General features: G+C 37.7%; 1 protein-coding gene across 1 annotated transcript in view; it reads left to right on the forward strand.

Annotated features, from left to right (window-relative positions):
• The window catches only part of LOC118628537 (glycerophosphodiester phosphodiesterase domain-containing protein 4-like), a 94,541-nt gene that overhangs the window by 48,884 nt on the left and 30,114 nt on the right, over positions 1-15,543 (forward strand). Inside the window, 3 exon segments of the mRNA XM_036259523.1 lie at positions 1,710-1,866; positions 13,079-13,300; positions 14,336-14,490. Coding sequence (XP_036115416.1) covers positions 1,710-1,866; positions 13,079-13,300; positions 14,336-14,490 — 534 coding nt within the window.

Below are 15,543 nucleotides of genomic sequence, written 5' to 3' on the forward strand. Positions count from 1 at the left end.
CTGAAAACAGAGGTAATTTTTTCCATTCCAGTATGGATGCCTTTTTTTTTTTTTTTTAATTTTTCAACCACAGTTTACATTCAGTATAATTCCACACCAGTTTCAGATGTACAGCAAAGTGGCCAGAAAACCATGCATTCTAGTCCTCCTGCTGTCCCAAGCACCCACCTGGCCCCATACCTTGTATTATTGACTATATTCTCCATGTTTCAATCTACATCTCTGTGGCTATTCTACAACTACAAATTTGTACTGCTTAATCCCTTCACCCTTTTCACCCATTCCCTCCATGCCTCCACACAGCTGTCAGTCTGTTCTTTGTATCTATGAATCTGTTTCTTTTTTGTTTGTTTGTTTATATTGTTCATTAGATTCAACATAAGGGAAATCATGTTATTTGTCTTTCTCTGACTGGCATATTTCACCTAGCATAATACCCTTTAGGTTCACAGTTTAGATGCCTCTTATTTCTCTATGTTGCCTAATTGCTCTGACTAGATCTTCTACCACTATGAACAGAAGTGGCAAAAGCAGATATTCTTGCCTTGTTCCTAATATTAGGAGAAAAGCTTTTAACCTTTTACTACTGAATATGATGTTCACTGTGGATTTTTCATAAATATCTTTTATTATGTTGGGGTAGTTTTCTTATGAGTTTGTGAGGTTTTGTGTGTGTGTTTTTTTTAATCATGAAAGAGTGTTGAATTTTGTCAGATACTTTTCTGCATCAATTTAGATAATCATATGATTTCTTTCCCCTTCATGGTGTTAATGTAGTGTGTTAAATTAATGGATTTTGGTATGTCGAACCATCTTTTTACTTCAGGTATAAATCCCACTTGGTCATGGTGTATAATCCTTTTAATACAATGCTGAATTCTGTTTGTTAGTATTTTGTTGAGGATTTTTGCATCAATTTAATAAGGCATATTAGTCTGTAGTTTTATTTTCTTGTAGTGAGTTTGGTGTCGTGGTATCCTTAAGACTCTGTTTACCTTGTGCAATCTTGTCTCAGACTCAATAATGTATATTGTTCTCTCTTCAAGTTCATTGATTCTTTCTTCTGCCTGCTTAAATCTGCCTTTCAATTCCTCTAGTAAGTTTTTTAATTTCAATTATTGTACATTTTAGTTCCAGAATTTCTTTTTTGTATTTTATATCTCTTTATTAATATTTCAATTTTGTTCACATTTTTTTCTTGATTTTATCCACATCTTTCTTTACTTGAGTGTCTTTAAGACAGTTGTTTTAAAGTATTTGCCCTGGCTAATCATTTGTAATATTTAGCTAATTTTTTAAATGACTGATAGGAAGTTTAGGTGGAGATGTTTCCAAAACAGGGGGCTACAGGTGACTAGTTGAGAGGGAGGTAATCTAGGACTTTCTGATGGGAAATAACACAAAACATAAGAGAAAACCCCCTCCCCTCTGGCCACCATCAGATGTTCACTGTTTCTATGAGTCTGTTTCAATGTTGTTTGTTTGTTTATTTTGGTCTTTAGATTCCACATATAAGTGAAATCATATGGTATTTATTTTTCTCTGACTGACTTATTTCCCTTAGCATTCACTTTATTATTTTCACTTAGCATTCACTTTATTATTACAAAGACTTGTGACCTTTGATGGGCTTTTTGAGAACACTGTCTGCCAAGGTGGCTGGGTTCAACCTATCTACCCCTTCCTATCTTTTTTCCCTTGGCCTGCAGTTTTGATGGAGTGCCTTTTCTCATGCATGACTATGACCTGAGAAGAACAACCAATATCAAGGAGGTCATACTAAATGATTCTATTGTACCAGGTTCCATGTACTATTGGGATTTTCTGTCAACTCTGAATGCTGGCAAATGGTTTGTACAACCACAGGTAAGACATATTCTCTACCTCAACAATCCTGCATTGATTCTATTTTCTGTACAAAGTCATGTGCTGCTTCTGGAGATAAAGGCTTTTGATGAAGATAGTCAAGCATTCACATAATTTCATTCCAATTTGGTAGCAGGATTATAGCACTGGCAGAAGGGCTATTCCAGTAATGCAGTCAGTTTAATTACTGATTTCTATAGTCTATGGAAATTCTGAAGACAAACTTTTGATTTTACTACTGCCATTTAATTCCTTTTTCTTTTTTATCCTCACCCGAGGACATTTTTCCATTTTTTGTTCAGATTGAGTAGGAGGGAGAGAGAGGAAGAAAGAGAGAGAGAGAGAGAGAGAGAGAGAGAGAGAGAGAGAGAGAGAGAGAAACATTGACGTGAATGGGACACATCGAGTGGCTGCCACCCACACAACCCCAACCAGGAGGGCTGGGGACAAACTGCAACCAAGGTACGTGCCTTAGCGGGAACTAAACCCGGGTCTCTCTAGACTGCAGGTCAACGCCCCAACTGCTGAGCCAAACCAGCCAGGGCCATTTAATTCCTTTTTATCCAAGCAATTCATAAACTTTTACAGTGTGCCTACCATGTATATTACATTTTACTGGGCATTTTGAGTAGTTTACAATCATAGATTTAAAAAATATTTATTGAGTACCTATTGGGTACTAGATACAAGGAATACGATGATGAAGAAACAACACCCAGCCTTAAAGGAGTTCACTGGCTAGCATATGAAAAAGTCAATTACACTACAGTGTGATAAATGCTAAACTAGAGTCGATTTCAGGTTGCTAATTTCTGTTCTATAACTCACCAAGTTTTCAGTAATTTATTATAGCAGCTGTTGGAAACTAATACAGTCAGTACAACACATCTTTATATTCTCCTCAGTTATTTCTATACCTAAACAGTTTGAACTTTTGTTCTATTCATAGGAATAACTCATGGTTTTCAATTTTTGAGTCTTTTTAGGAATTTATATACCATAATGCTATAATAGCAAGTGTAACATGTACAAAGAAATATGATTGGGAATTAGACTGATTTATATAATCAAGTTGAGTCACAATCTTTAATTATAATTATGGCACTCCTCCACTGTCTGTCTGTCTGTCCATGTGTCTGTCCATTTATCCATCCATCCATCCATCCATCCATCCATCCATCCATCCATCCATCTATATCAATTGATAGCAGTCTAACATCTGTTAAGGCTGTTGATTAGAATACTTATTTATTTTTTAATCAAATTCACTTTAGACCCATTAATTTCAAATTTGCTAGAAGCTAGCAAGAGATGGTATGTTCAGCGTATTTTCTTTTCCTTTTTTTTTTTTTCGGGTGCGTGCCCCTAGCGGGAACTGAACCTAGGACTCTCTGGTCTGCAGGCCAACGCTCCAACCACTGAGCCAAACTGGCCAGGGCAAAATTTTATTTTTTATTTAAAGTTTACATTCAGTATTATTTTGTATTAGTTTCAGGTGTACACATGGGGGTTAGATGATCATATACTTTACAAAGTGTTCTCCCTGATATTTCTAGTACCCACCTGGCACCTTACATAGTTATGATAATATTATTGACTATATTCTCTGTGCTATACTTTATATCCCCTTATTATTTTATAACTACCACTCTGTACTTCTTTCTTCTTTACCTCTTTCACTCAGTCCCCCCTCCCCACTGGCTACCATCAGTTGTTCACTGTATCTATGAGTCTGTTTCAATTTTGTTTGTTTGTGTATTTTGTTCTTTAGATTTCCCATATAAGTGAAATCATATAGTATTCTCTGACTGACTTATTTTACTTAGCATAATATCCTCTAGGTCCATCCATGCTGTCACAAATAGTAATATTTCATTATTTTTTATGACCAAGTAATATTCCATTATACATATGTACCACAGCTTTTTTTTCATTTCATTTTATTTTTTATTATTTTATTTTTGTTACAGATGTTTCTCCTTTTATTCCCCATTGACACCCTCCTCCCTATCCCCAGCTTTGTTGTCCATGTCCATTGGTTATGTGTACATGCATATAAGTTCTGTGGTTTATCTCTTCCCTCCCCCCACTACCCCCTCTTCTGAGGGTTGTCAGTCTGTACCCTACTTTCATGTCTCTGGGTCTATCCATTCCTCAGACTGTTACGTTCATTATATTCCACAAATAAGTGAGATCATGTGATATTTGTCTTTCTCTGCTTGGCTTGTTTCACTGAAGATAATACTTTCCAGGTCCCTCCATGTCGTCTCAAAAGATAAGAGATTTTTCTTTCTTACAGCTGCATAGTACTCCATTGTGTATATGTACCACAACTTTTTTATCCATTCGTCTACTGATGGACACTTGGGCTTTTTCCAGATCTTAGCTATTGTAAATAGTGCTGCTATAAAAATGGGGGTAATATACCTACAGCTTTTTTTATCTGCTTGTGTATTGATAGGCACTTGGGTTGCTTCCATAGCTTGGCTATTGTAAATAATTCTGCTATGAACATAGGGGTACATATATGCTTCGAATTAGTGTTTTGGGTCTCTCTGAAACCCAAAGTGGAGTTGATCGCCCAGCATATTTTCAAGTTGTCTACACTAGTAAAAGTTTGGTAGAGCTGAGTTATAGTTACAGTGATGGTTGTCTAGAATATCCTAGAGTTGGGCAAATGATTGTTTTAAGTAAGAGGAACATGATCAGCTAAATCAGCAGTGTATAATCTGAAGTCAATGAAAACAAAAGTATGACTACAAGATAAAGAACAAAAGCATTCAAAGGTAAGTTTGGGATTTATCAGAATTTTTTCCTATTGTGCTTTAAAAAAACATATCTTTATTGTTGAAAGTATTACAGATGTCTCCCCCACTACCCTCCCATTGACCCCCTCCACCCCTCTCCCTGCCCAGGCCTTCACCACACGATTGTCTGTGTTCATCGGTTATGCATGTAAAAGTCTTTGGTTAATCTTTTCCTGCCCCTACCTCCCCACTTCCCTCTGAGATTTGTCAATCTGTTCCTGTTGCTTTCTGATGACAGCTGTTCTACTTCATGTAGTTGTTTGCTAGTTATAAGGACCTTGGGTTAGCTGTTGACTCCTAGTGGTTCTCTGGAGAACCTAGGGTTTTGATTGTACCTTTTCAATTCTTATAGATGGGTGATGTCACTTTAGTTGGGAAATATGTACCCAAGGATCAATTCCTTCTACTTTAACTGCTCTACTGGAGTTTAGACTATCTGATACGGTCTTTTGCAGTGATGTTCAAGGGCAGTCTTTCTACGAGGTATTTTCCAGCCTGTTTTTGTTAATAACAGGACTGAGATATCTTGGCTAATCCTTTGTAATCTTTAGCTAATTTTTTTAATGAGTGATATGAAGTTTGGGTGGAGATATTCCCAAAACATGGGGCTATAAGTGACTAGTTGATAGGGAGGTAATTTAAGACTTACTGATGGGAAAGAACACAAAACATTAGAGAAAAAGGGCAATCCTTGGGGGCATGAAATTTTAAGGGTATTTTATAGTTTGGCTCATTTCAGTTTTCACATTTCATATATTCTTCCCACTTTTCAAGATTATGATGTATATAAGGACAGGAGATATTTTAATAAGGAGCAAAGTTTTGCACAATTTAAAATAAATAATGTAGGTAAATGTTTTCCCCTACCACAGTATAGTAAGTTAGAATAGCTTAAGTAGAGAACACAAATATATAATAATATTTTAAAGCCATTTTAAGTTGCATTTACTATTTAATGGGGAAATGCTTTAGCCTGCCCATAAAATAAACACACAATTACTAGTACAAATTTATTACCCACAGAGGGAAGAAACTGCACAAAATCTGTTTTGAGAGGTCCCTATGGGCAAGGTTCCATTCCATGTCTCACTTTTACAGTTTTTTTCAGGATTATGTTGGTTATAGATGAAGGAAATCTGGTCACATTTTCTGATATCTTAGAAAAGTTGCCCCATCAGTGTTTGTTTAATACTGCAATCAATTTATCCCTTCTGTGATAAATTATGTCATGGAGGATTTGTTTAATACTGCAATCAATTTATCCCTTCTGTGATAAATTACGTCAAGTATCTATTTGAGCTTAATTGGTGCTACCAGGTGGCCATCATGAATCTGACAACCTAATTAGTTCTAGTGCTTCTTTTCAAAATTGGGGACCACATTTGGTGCATTAAATGGTACAATTCTTGAACTCCATAGATTTGTCTTTCTTCTCTATACGAGGCCCTTCCCTAAGAACTTTAGTCGAGCATGTTATTCAGCATGATGATCTGCTCAAGCATTTCCTCTCATGTCTTTTTCACTGTGGACCTCTACCTTTAGGACCACAATTTATTTGGGAAGCTTCAAGGCATCAGTAATTTGTGTATTTATTATTTATTTTTAATACAGATAACTAAAGAGGTTAAAATCTTTTTTTTTCCCCTCCATAGCATCTTAAAGTTGTGAACTACTTCAAAATCAAACAAGCAATCAGTATATATAGTTACCCTTTTATTTTTAGCAATCTCATATCCCCTAGGGAGGGCAATATTTTGGCTGCTTGAGCCAATTTCATATCTGGTAATAGATTCACGATTCTATAAGAAAATCTAGAAAAATTATTGCATTATCAACCTATTATTATTTATTTTTATTTTGAAAATAAAACCTGTCAAGAAACAATATTAAATCAAGATTTTATATAGGAGTGCCCAAAAGAACTGTTCCAGGCATGGAGAGTTATCAAACTACATAAATCGTGACAGTTTCCTTCACTGGTAAGGGTAATATAGTTACTGTATTGAATGTTACATTGGTGAAGGGTCATATGAGAAAGAGAATGTAGCTGTATGGTAATTAATCAACTAACATAAAAATATTGGGTATTTTCAGTTAACAATAGAGATTGCATTAAATGTAGTACCATAAAATAAGAACGTGAACCTACAATAGGATTTGAAGATTCTTAGACTAATTTAGCCAAGACTGCATTTTTTTTCTGAGGAAAAGATTAAAAGCCTTGCTGCTCGATCAGGGAATAGACAGTAATAAGCAATGTGTCTTTGATATGTGCCAAGTTGTTGAATTAATACCCTTAGACCATGGCCTCCCCTTTTGTGTACTTTCAAAAAGAAAGGTTTCTGATGACCTGGAAGATCAGCAAAGATGATTGTTGAAGAAATATTTTGAGGTCACTGAAGGTCTTTGGTTTCTGTGTTTTGTGAAAGTGTTTCCGAGTTGTATAAGTCAAATCACAGAGGCCTGTCTATTTTTTACAACATCTAATCAATCCCAGAAATCACCTTAATTGTCTTTAGTGGTTGGCTTTGAATAATTTTGGATATTTTGTTATCTCGCATTAGATTATGTCCTTAGCTGATACGTATAGCATGGCCTAGATCAGGGGTTGGCAAACTATAGCCTGATGTTCAAATCTAGCTGACTGGCTGTGTTTGTACAGCCTGTGAGCTGAGAATGGTTTTTACATCTTTAAATGGTGGGAAAAAGTGAAAAGATTAATGTTCATGATATGTAAAAAATATATGAAACTTGCCCTGGCCAATTTGGCTTAGCAGTTAAAGCGTCGGCCTGCAGACCAAAGAGTCCCAGGTTTGATTCCCGCCAAGGGCACGTACCTTGGTTGCAGTTTGTCCCTGGCCCCAGTTGGGGTTGTGCAGGTGGCAACTAGTCAATGTGTCTCTCTCACATTGATGTTTTTCTCTCTCTCTCCCTTCTGCTCTGTAACTCAAATTTCAGTGTCCATAAATAAAGTTTATTGGAACATAGCCATTCTTAGTCACTTACGAATTATCTATGGCTGTTTTTCCAGCATAATAGCAGAGTTGAATAGTTGTGAGAGAGACTGACTGTCTCATAAAGTCAAAAATATTTAGTATGTAGTCTTTCACAGAATAAGTTTGCTGAACCCTGGATAATGAACTGTTATTTTGTTTTGTTTTTTAATTTATCTTTATTGTTGAATGTATTACAAATGTTCCTCATTTTTCCCCTATTGGCCCCCTCCTCCCCACTCCCGACTCCCTCCTGCTTTTCCCCACACTGCTGTCTGTGTCCATTGGTTATGCACACATACATATAAGTTATTTGGTCTATCCCCTCCCACCCCCCACCCCCCCCCACCCCGTCCTTTTGAGGTTTGTGGGTCTAATAACCAATTTGTACTTCTTAATCCCTTCAACCATTCCCCCAACCTCCCCTCCCATCTGGCAACCAACAAAATGTTCTTTGTATTTATGAGAATGCTTCTGTTCTGCTAGTTCATTTTGTTTGTAGATTCAATTGTTGATAGATATGTATTCATTGCCATTTTGTTTGTTCATATTTTTTATCTTTAAGAAGACCCTTCAACATTTCATATAATAATGGTTTGGTGGTGATGAACTCCTTTAGCTTTTCCTTGTCTGGGAAACTCTTTATATGGCCAGCGATTCTAAATGACAGCTTTGCAAGATAGAGTAATCTTGGGTGTAGGTTCTTGCTTTTCATCACTTTGAATATTTCTTGCCACTCCCTTCTAGCCTGCAAGTTTCTTTTGAGAAATCTGCTGACTGTCTAATGGGAACTCCCTTGGAGGTAACTAACTGCTTTTCTCTTGCTGCTTTCAAGATTCTCTCTTTGTCTTGAACCTTTTGCATTTTGATGATGATGTGTCTTGGTGTGGGCCTCTTGGGGTTTATCTTGCTTGGTCCTCTCTGTGCTTCCTGGACTTGTATGTCTGTTTCCTTCACCAAGTTAGGGAAGTTTTCTGCCATTATTGCTTCAAATAGGTTTTCGATTTCTTGTTCTCTCTCTTCTCCTTGTGGGACCCCCAAGATGCAAATGTTGGTACGCTTGAAGTTGTCCCAGAGGCTCCTTACACTATCCTCATTTTTTTGGATTATTTTTTCTTTTTGCTGTTCTGATTGGGCGTTTTTGCTTCCTTATATTCCAAATCGATGGTTTGCTTCTTGGCTTTACATACTCTACTATTGAATCTGTGTAAATTATTCTTTATTTCAGTTAGTTCCTCCTTCATTTCTGACTGTACATCCTTCATTTCTGACTGGTCCTTTTTTATGTTCTTGAGGCCCTCACTAAGTTCATTGAGCATCCTTATAAGCAGTGTTTTGAACTCAGCATCTGTTAGGTTGCTTATCTCCATTTTGTTTAGTTCTTTTCCTGGAGTTTTGTTCTGTTCTTTTATCTGGGACCTGTTTCTTTGTCTCCTCATTTTGGCTGCCTCCCTGTGTTTATTTCTATGTATTACTTAACGAGAGGTATGGGGCTATCTGAGACCACATGCTGCTTGTTTGAAAGAATTTAGGAAAACCTGAAGCAGGATCCAAGATAGGCCAATCCTGTGGTTAAGCAACTGGCAAAAGCTTGGGTGAGCCTGAAATTTGGGTGAGGCAGGACCTCAGGGAATCACCAGGATGGGGCAAACAGTGTGAGCCAGGTTGCTGGAGTCCCAGATATGGCGTCTCTCTGCCACCCCAGGGAAGGGCTCACCAAAGGAACAAAGGCCTGTGATAGCACATCTGTCCAGACCTCTCCAACCCTCACTCCAATGCCAAACAACTCAGTTCTTCCCCATATGTCTCTGGTGCCTTTCAAGCTGCCTCCCCCATGCTGGAGCCTGGAGGGTGTGAGTCCGAGTAAGGTCATGCACAGGCCCTTTAAGAGGAGCTGCCTGGGGCTCCAGCCGTCTCAGCCTCCTTCAGCCTCAGTTTCCACTGGTTTTTCCAGCCAGAAGTTATGGGGACTTCTCTTCCTGGCACTGGAACCCTGAGCTGGGTGTCTGGTGTGGGATGGGGACCCCTCAGTCCTCAGGGAGGACCTTCCCAGCCAAAGTATCCTTCTAATTTTTTTCTGCCACACGTGGGTATGGGACCTGCCTGTCATGCCTCTGCCCCTCCTACCAGTCTTTATGTGGCTGATGCTTTAATTTTGTAGTTGTAGGACTTCCGTTCAGCTTGATATCAGGCAGTTTTGAATGATGGTTGTTCTGTAGTTTAGTCCTAACTTTGATGTGGTTGTGGGAGGACGCGATACTGTGTTTACCTACGCCACCATCTTGACCGGAAGTCTTGAACTGTTATTTTGTAGAATTAAAGTTTTTCTTTAGAAACTTTGTGAATAGAGTTATAGAGTCAATCTTAGTACTTCAAGATGGGTTGCTGCATATCTTTAAGATCTTGGTTTGACTTGAGAGGAGTAGGATGGGCCTTCAGTAAATGCCTAAACCATAACTTTCCAGGTAAATTGTTGATTTTTCCCTAGCGAAGGCACTGAATATTGGCTATCTTCATTAGCTAGGACACCAAAGAAAGTAGAAATTGGACTAAAGAAAGTATAGAAAATGAGTGCTAGAAAATGAGGTAAAACTCTTTAGTTAATAGCTCACAGATATTGGATGAATCTTTATCCTCCATCATCTCAGTTTTTTTGTTTGTTTGTTTGTTTTTTTTTAAGCAGGTAAAGCAGAAGTATAGCTTGGACTAATGAAAGGACAATTAATCTTTATTGAGCTAAGTCTATTAGAGTTGGCTTAGATCTTCCTTAACTTCAGCATTAAAAGGATTTTAGGCAATCGTGTCAACAGAGTCCATCTGAATTCTTATGGGTTTGATTCTAATTATTCTACTTCTTTTCCCCTCAGGGATTTTGGTACCATGGCCAATTATTTGGTTATTTTTTGAATCAATATTTATCAGTATAATTTGATTATGTACAGTAGAATTTTATGTGACTCCTAAAAAATAATTTCTCTGCAGTATGTTTCTGGAGGTTGTTTTTACAGAGTAGATTCCTAATGATGAAGTTTTTGGAAAGTGCCAGAGAGAAGAAAGGAGTGTTTCTGATAATAGCCTCAAAATAACAGTTCTGAGTTGGGACAAGGAAAGGACTTGGGATTCTTAGAAAGTCCCACTACTTCAGTGCTACTCTGAACTATCTGATTTTTTATAGTATTGGGATTCATAGTAAAGGTGGTGGCACCTTTATTGTTGTTCATCTATATTTTCAGATACTTCTCAAATTATCTGTTGAGTGGTTTCCTTTAATTGGCACTATTGGGCAGATTTAGATAATTGTCCTCTTTCTTAAACAGTATGATGCATTCAATCATCCAATGACCTTTCTAGTGTAATTTCTCTAAGCATAGGCATAGAGAACTGAGGACATTTTAGTATTGTTTTTAATTGAGGAAGCAGGTTTTATGTGGAGAACTAGAAGGTTGTTGTCATTTCTATATTGTTACTTGCTAGAGCTTTTGAAATGTTCAACCACAAGTTGGAGATAGTCTAAATTAGCATTGTCTCATTCCAGTTTATTTTTCTGATTAAGTCCCCTATTTTATATACAAAAAAGAGACTTGATTTACTTCAGCTGTTATATCTACCCCATAATATCACTTAAAGCTTACTGGAATCTAGTTTTAAACTCTCCTGTTGTTGCTATTTTGACCTTTTCGTTGAATTTATTCTTAAAGGAAAGCCTTCATAAGTGTCTTCCTATAGTGCATTTCCTATTCTTTTCCCTATTCATAGACAGTTATGCACAGCTTAGTCATTTAAATCCTGTTTTGGCCTTTGCCATCTTGTTCTTTTAACATTTAAATGAATCAGTTGGTCTAGATCTGATAGAGTCTAACAATATCTTGAATCCTGAAGCATATTTCTATTTTTGTGGGACTGAAGAAAATCCTTCATTATAGACTTTAACTCAGATCCATACTATGTTTTTGTTTTGTTTTTATCCTTACCTGAGGACATTTTTTGATATTTTGTTCAGATAGAGTGGGAGGGAGGGAGAGAGAGAGAGAGAGAAACATCAATGTGAAAGGGACACATCGAGTGGTTGCCACCTGCATGACCCAACCAGGGCCGGGGACAAACTGCAACCGAGGTACGTGCCCTTAGCGGGAACCAAACCCAGGTCTCTCTGGACCTCAGGCTTACGCTCTAACCGCTGAGCCAAACCGGCCAGGGCTATACTATGTTTAATTCAGCTTCTGTGATCTGCCTTCCAGTCTAGCATGGGGATATTGTGCAAGGTGAGAAAGGGCAGCATTTTAAAAAGGTGAAGAGAAGGAGAAGAAATAGAAAGGATGAGAATGAAAATGAAGATAAAATTGTGCAGAGAGAAAGAAATTATTTGAGTTAAGAAAATGTGAGGTGGCTACTGCTTGCTATACTGACTTTACCCACAAATAATCTACAATTGATAAAGGATGATAAAAGCAGCCATTGATTACCTTTAATATAACTAAAATATGTATGGACTGGGGTGTAGGATGAAAGGCCGTGTATTTCAAAGGAAAATGGACAGTTCTCGCCGTGTGGGAGTTACTCTCCAGCTGAAGCAGTAGAGTGTGAGGAAACTAAGTGAATTGTGCACTTTTCTATGTACCAGACATGCTCTTAGACCCTGTAAATATTTCATCACATTTAATCTTCAAATAATCTTGAGACATATATAGATTATCCCTCCCATGCCCCATTTTATAGTTTGGGTAATGAAGACATTGAGAATTTAAATGGTTCTACGAATTACACAGCAAGAAGCATATGAAGCCAGAATTTGAATCTGGTCTAAGACAGCCACAAATAACCATAGACGGCAGAATGAGACATATAATTACAGAGGCCCAAAAATGGGCCATTGGAGTGTAACACCATCAAAGTTTCTTCAGCTCAGGAGTAGTTAAGGAAGGCTTCACAAAGGAGGTAGCATTTGAACTTGGCTTTGCAGGTTGAGGTTAGGACTTTAACAGGTATGGTGAAGAAGGCAAATGAGTGATAGAGCTGGGATTGACTCCAATTAAGTCTGAAGCCAAAGCCTATTTCTAGAATAGTGAGAGCAAATGTTGGAAGCTAGTGCAAAAGGGATTATATTACCTTGAGTTATAGAAAAAAGTCTGAAAAGGTAGGTCAGGACTGAAACATGAAGGTCTTTCAGTGCAAATACAACAGGTTCTTCGATGTAGACTAAATCATTCAAAATACCATAATTACCTGTGGAGATTACATTTAATGTCTCTCCTTGGTAACTCTTATCTCAGGACCAGTATTTCAAAGGGCCTGTGGGTTCAATGGTAATGGAGTAATGCATAGGTAGGGCTAGATGTGGAGCTACATAGCAGGAGGATTGTAAAATGCTTCTAATGGAAGCCAGTGCATTCTCTTTTGTATTTATTTTTGTAGCTCCGACCATTTCACAATATGAAACCCTTATCAGAGGCTGATAAAGAAAAAGCAAGACAACAGGTGATTCCAAAACTAAGTGATTTATTGGAACTTGCACAGAAGGAGAAAGAAATTGTGATATTTGATCTTCGTAGACCTCCTGGAAAACATCCTTTTAGAAAAACATTTATCCATCGTGTTGTACGTGTGATTCTTGACTCTAATATTGAGCAACATCTGGTATGTCTATCTCAGTATTTATGGTAGAGGTTGGGAGGTGGGTAGCATGTCCCTGGAGCATAGAAGTTGAATCTGACTGACCCTTGTAGATCTTCCCTGGCATCCTTAAATAATTTTGTTCCCTATAGAAATGGAGACTCTCTCTCTCTCCCTCCCTTCCTCCCTCCCTTCTTTTCTTTCTTCCTTTATTTTTTTAAAATTGATTTGAGAGAGAGAGAGAGAGAAGATGGGAAAGAGAGAAACACTGATTTTTTTGTTCCACTTATTTATGCCTTCATTGGTTGCTTTTTGTATGTGCCATAATTGGAGATCAAACCAGCAACCTTGGTGTACTGGGACAACGCTCTAACCCACTGAGCTACCCAGCCAGGGCTGGAAATAGTTTCTTATGCAAATGGCAACCCAAGAATGACCCACTTTTATTGATTTCAGTGGGGGAAAAACCAAAACCAAATGAAATATCAGCACTCTGTTAAAAAGAAATGTGTGTAATGACTGTTTGAGCAGAGATTTGTTCATCATGTTTTTCAGAAGCAACTCTCTGCATTGGGGTAGTCAACCATTACAAATCTCTTAAATTCTGAGAATATGGAAGAGTGCTGGGAGTGAAAAATGTGTCTTTATACCAATGGAACTATTTGCACAGATGAGTCATAATATAATAGCATTTCCCATTGGAAGGAAATGCACCCTCTCAAAAGTGATATTTAGTGTCATCAGCCTAAGGAGATGTTTATGTTTCCCACCTTTCATCCACATCTGCTGACCCCTCATCCCCTTTCGCTGGTGTGAGGCTATCTGTACATAATGGACCATTGACCCATGATGTTATCTGAGAAAACTCAGTTGCAGAACAACCCTGATGAAAGCCCCATTATAACAGTTTATTAGACAATATTAAGCCAAGGGCTAGAACCTCCCTCTGCTCCCTGTAGGTTATTACCAGTGCTAGAACAGGGCTCCGTCTATTCTCTATGACTGTTTGTACCTAGACAGCTGATTGTCCACTGAAAGATTTCCTGTTTCTTCTTACAGATTTATTGGTTGCCTGGTTTTGACAGGGATTATGTCAAACAGAAAGCTCCTGGTTTTCAACAGGTGGGCCGGTTAAGCCCCATTGAAGAACTTACAAAAGAAAATATCAGTATCATAAGTGTTGACTACAAGAGGTTATTCCACAATGGGTTGAGGTAAGTGTTTGACCTCACCTCTCTAGGCTTGTATTGCCTTACTTGCACAAAATCTGCGTTCTAACCAAACTACTTAGCTTTCCCTTCCCATCTCAGGATTCTGTGCGTGGCTGTCTTTTTGGAATTCCCTATTCCTCTCTTGCTCTTCCTTCCCTTTCTTCCTGCCTCCCTCTACCAACAAACATTTATCAAGTATGGATTATGTACCTGGAACATAGTCTTCAGCCCCTTTTCTTGTGCTTTAATCTCTGATGATTCAACACATGTTTTTGTGTGCTTGGCATTTTTATTTTCACATAAGGTGATTGTTGAAAAGTCAGAACTAAAAAAGGTGTTTATTTCCTCCTGCCATTACCAGATAGTACCTCATAAATAGCTTTGTGATCCAGGTAGGCATATTTCTAATAGAAATAATAAATTAAGAACATTACTAAATCATTATTTAAAAACTTAAAGCAGCCAAGCGTGAGAAGAAACTAAAGTTATCAACCACTACATTTATAAATGTATAATTAAAGATAGTTTTTATTTATTTATTTTTTAAACTTATCTTTATTGTTGAATGTATTACAGATATTCCTCCTTTTCCCCCTATTGACCCCTCCTTCCCGCTCCTGTCCTCTTCCTGCCTTTCCCCACACTGTTGTCTGTGTCCATTGGTTATGCATATATGCATATAAGTTCTTTGGTTTATTTCTTCCACCCCCCCCCCCCCCACCCAACCCCTTTCCCTTTAAAGTTTGTCAGTCTAACAACCAATTTTGACTTCTTAATCCCTTCACCTTTTTCACCCATCCCGCCAAATCCCTTCCCATCTGGCAACCAACAAAATGTTCTCTTTATCTACGAGTCTGTTTCTGTTCTGCTTGTTCATTTTGTTTGTAGATTCAATTGTAGATAGATATGATTTAATGCCATTTTGTTTGTTCATATTTTTGATCTTTTTCTTCACAAAGACCCTTCAACATTCCATATAATGCTGGTTTGGTGGTGATGAACTCCTTTAACATTTTCTTGACTGGGAAACTCTTTTATACGGCCAGAGATTCTAAA

Source organism: Molossus molossus, unplaced genomic scaffold, assembly GCF_014108415.1.
Source record: "Molossus molossus isolate mMolMol1 unplaced genomic scaffold, mMolMol1.p scaffold_m16_p_13, whole genome shotgun sequence".
NCBI lineage: Eukaryota > Metazoa > Chordata > Mammalia > Chiroptera > Molossidae > Molossus > Molossus molossus.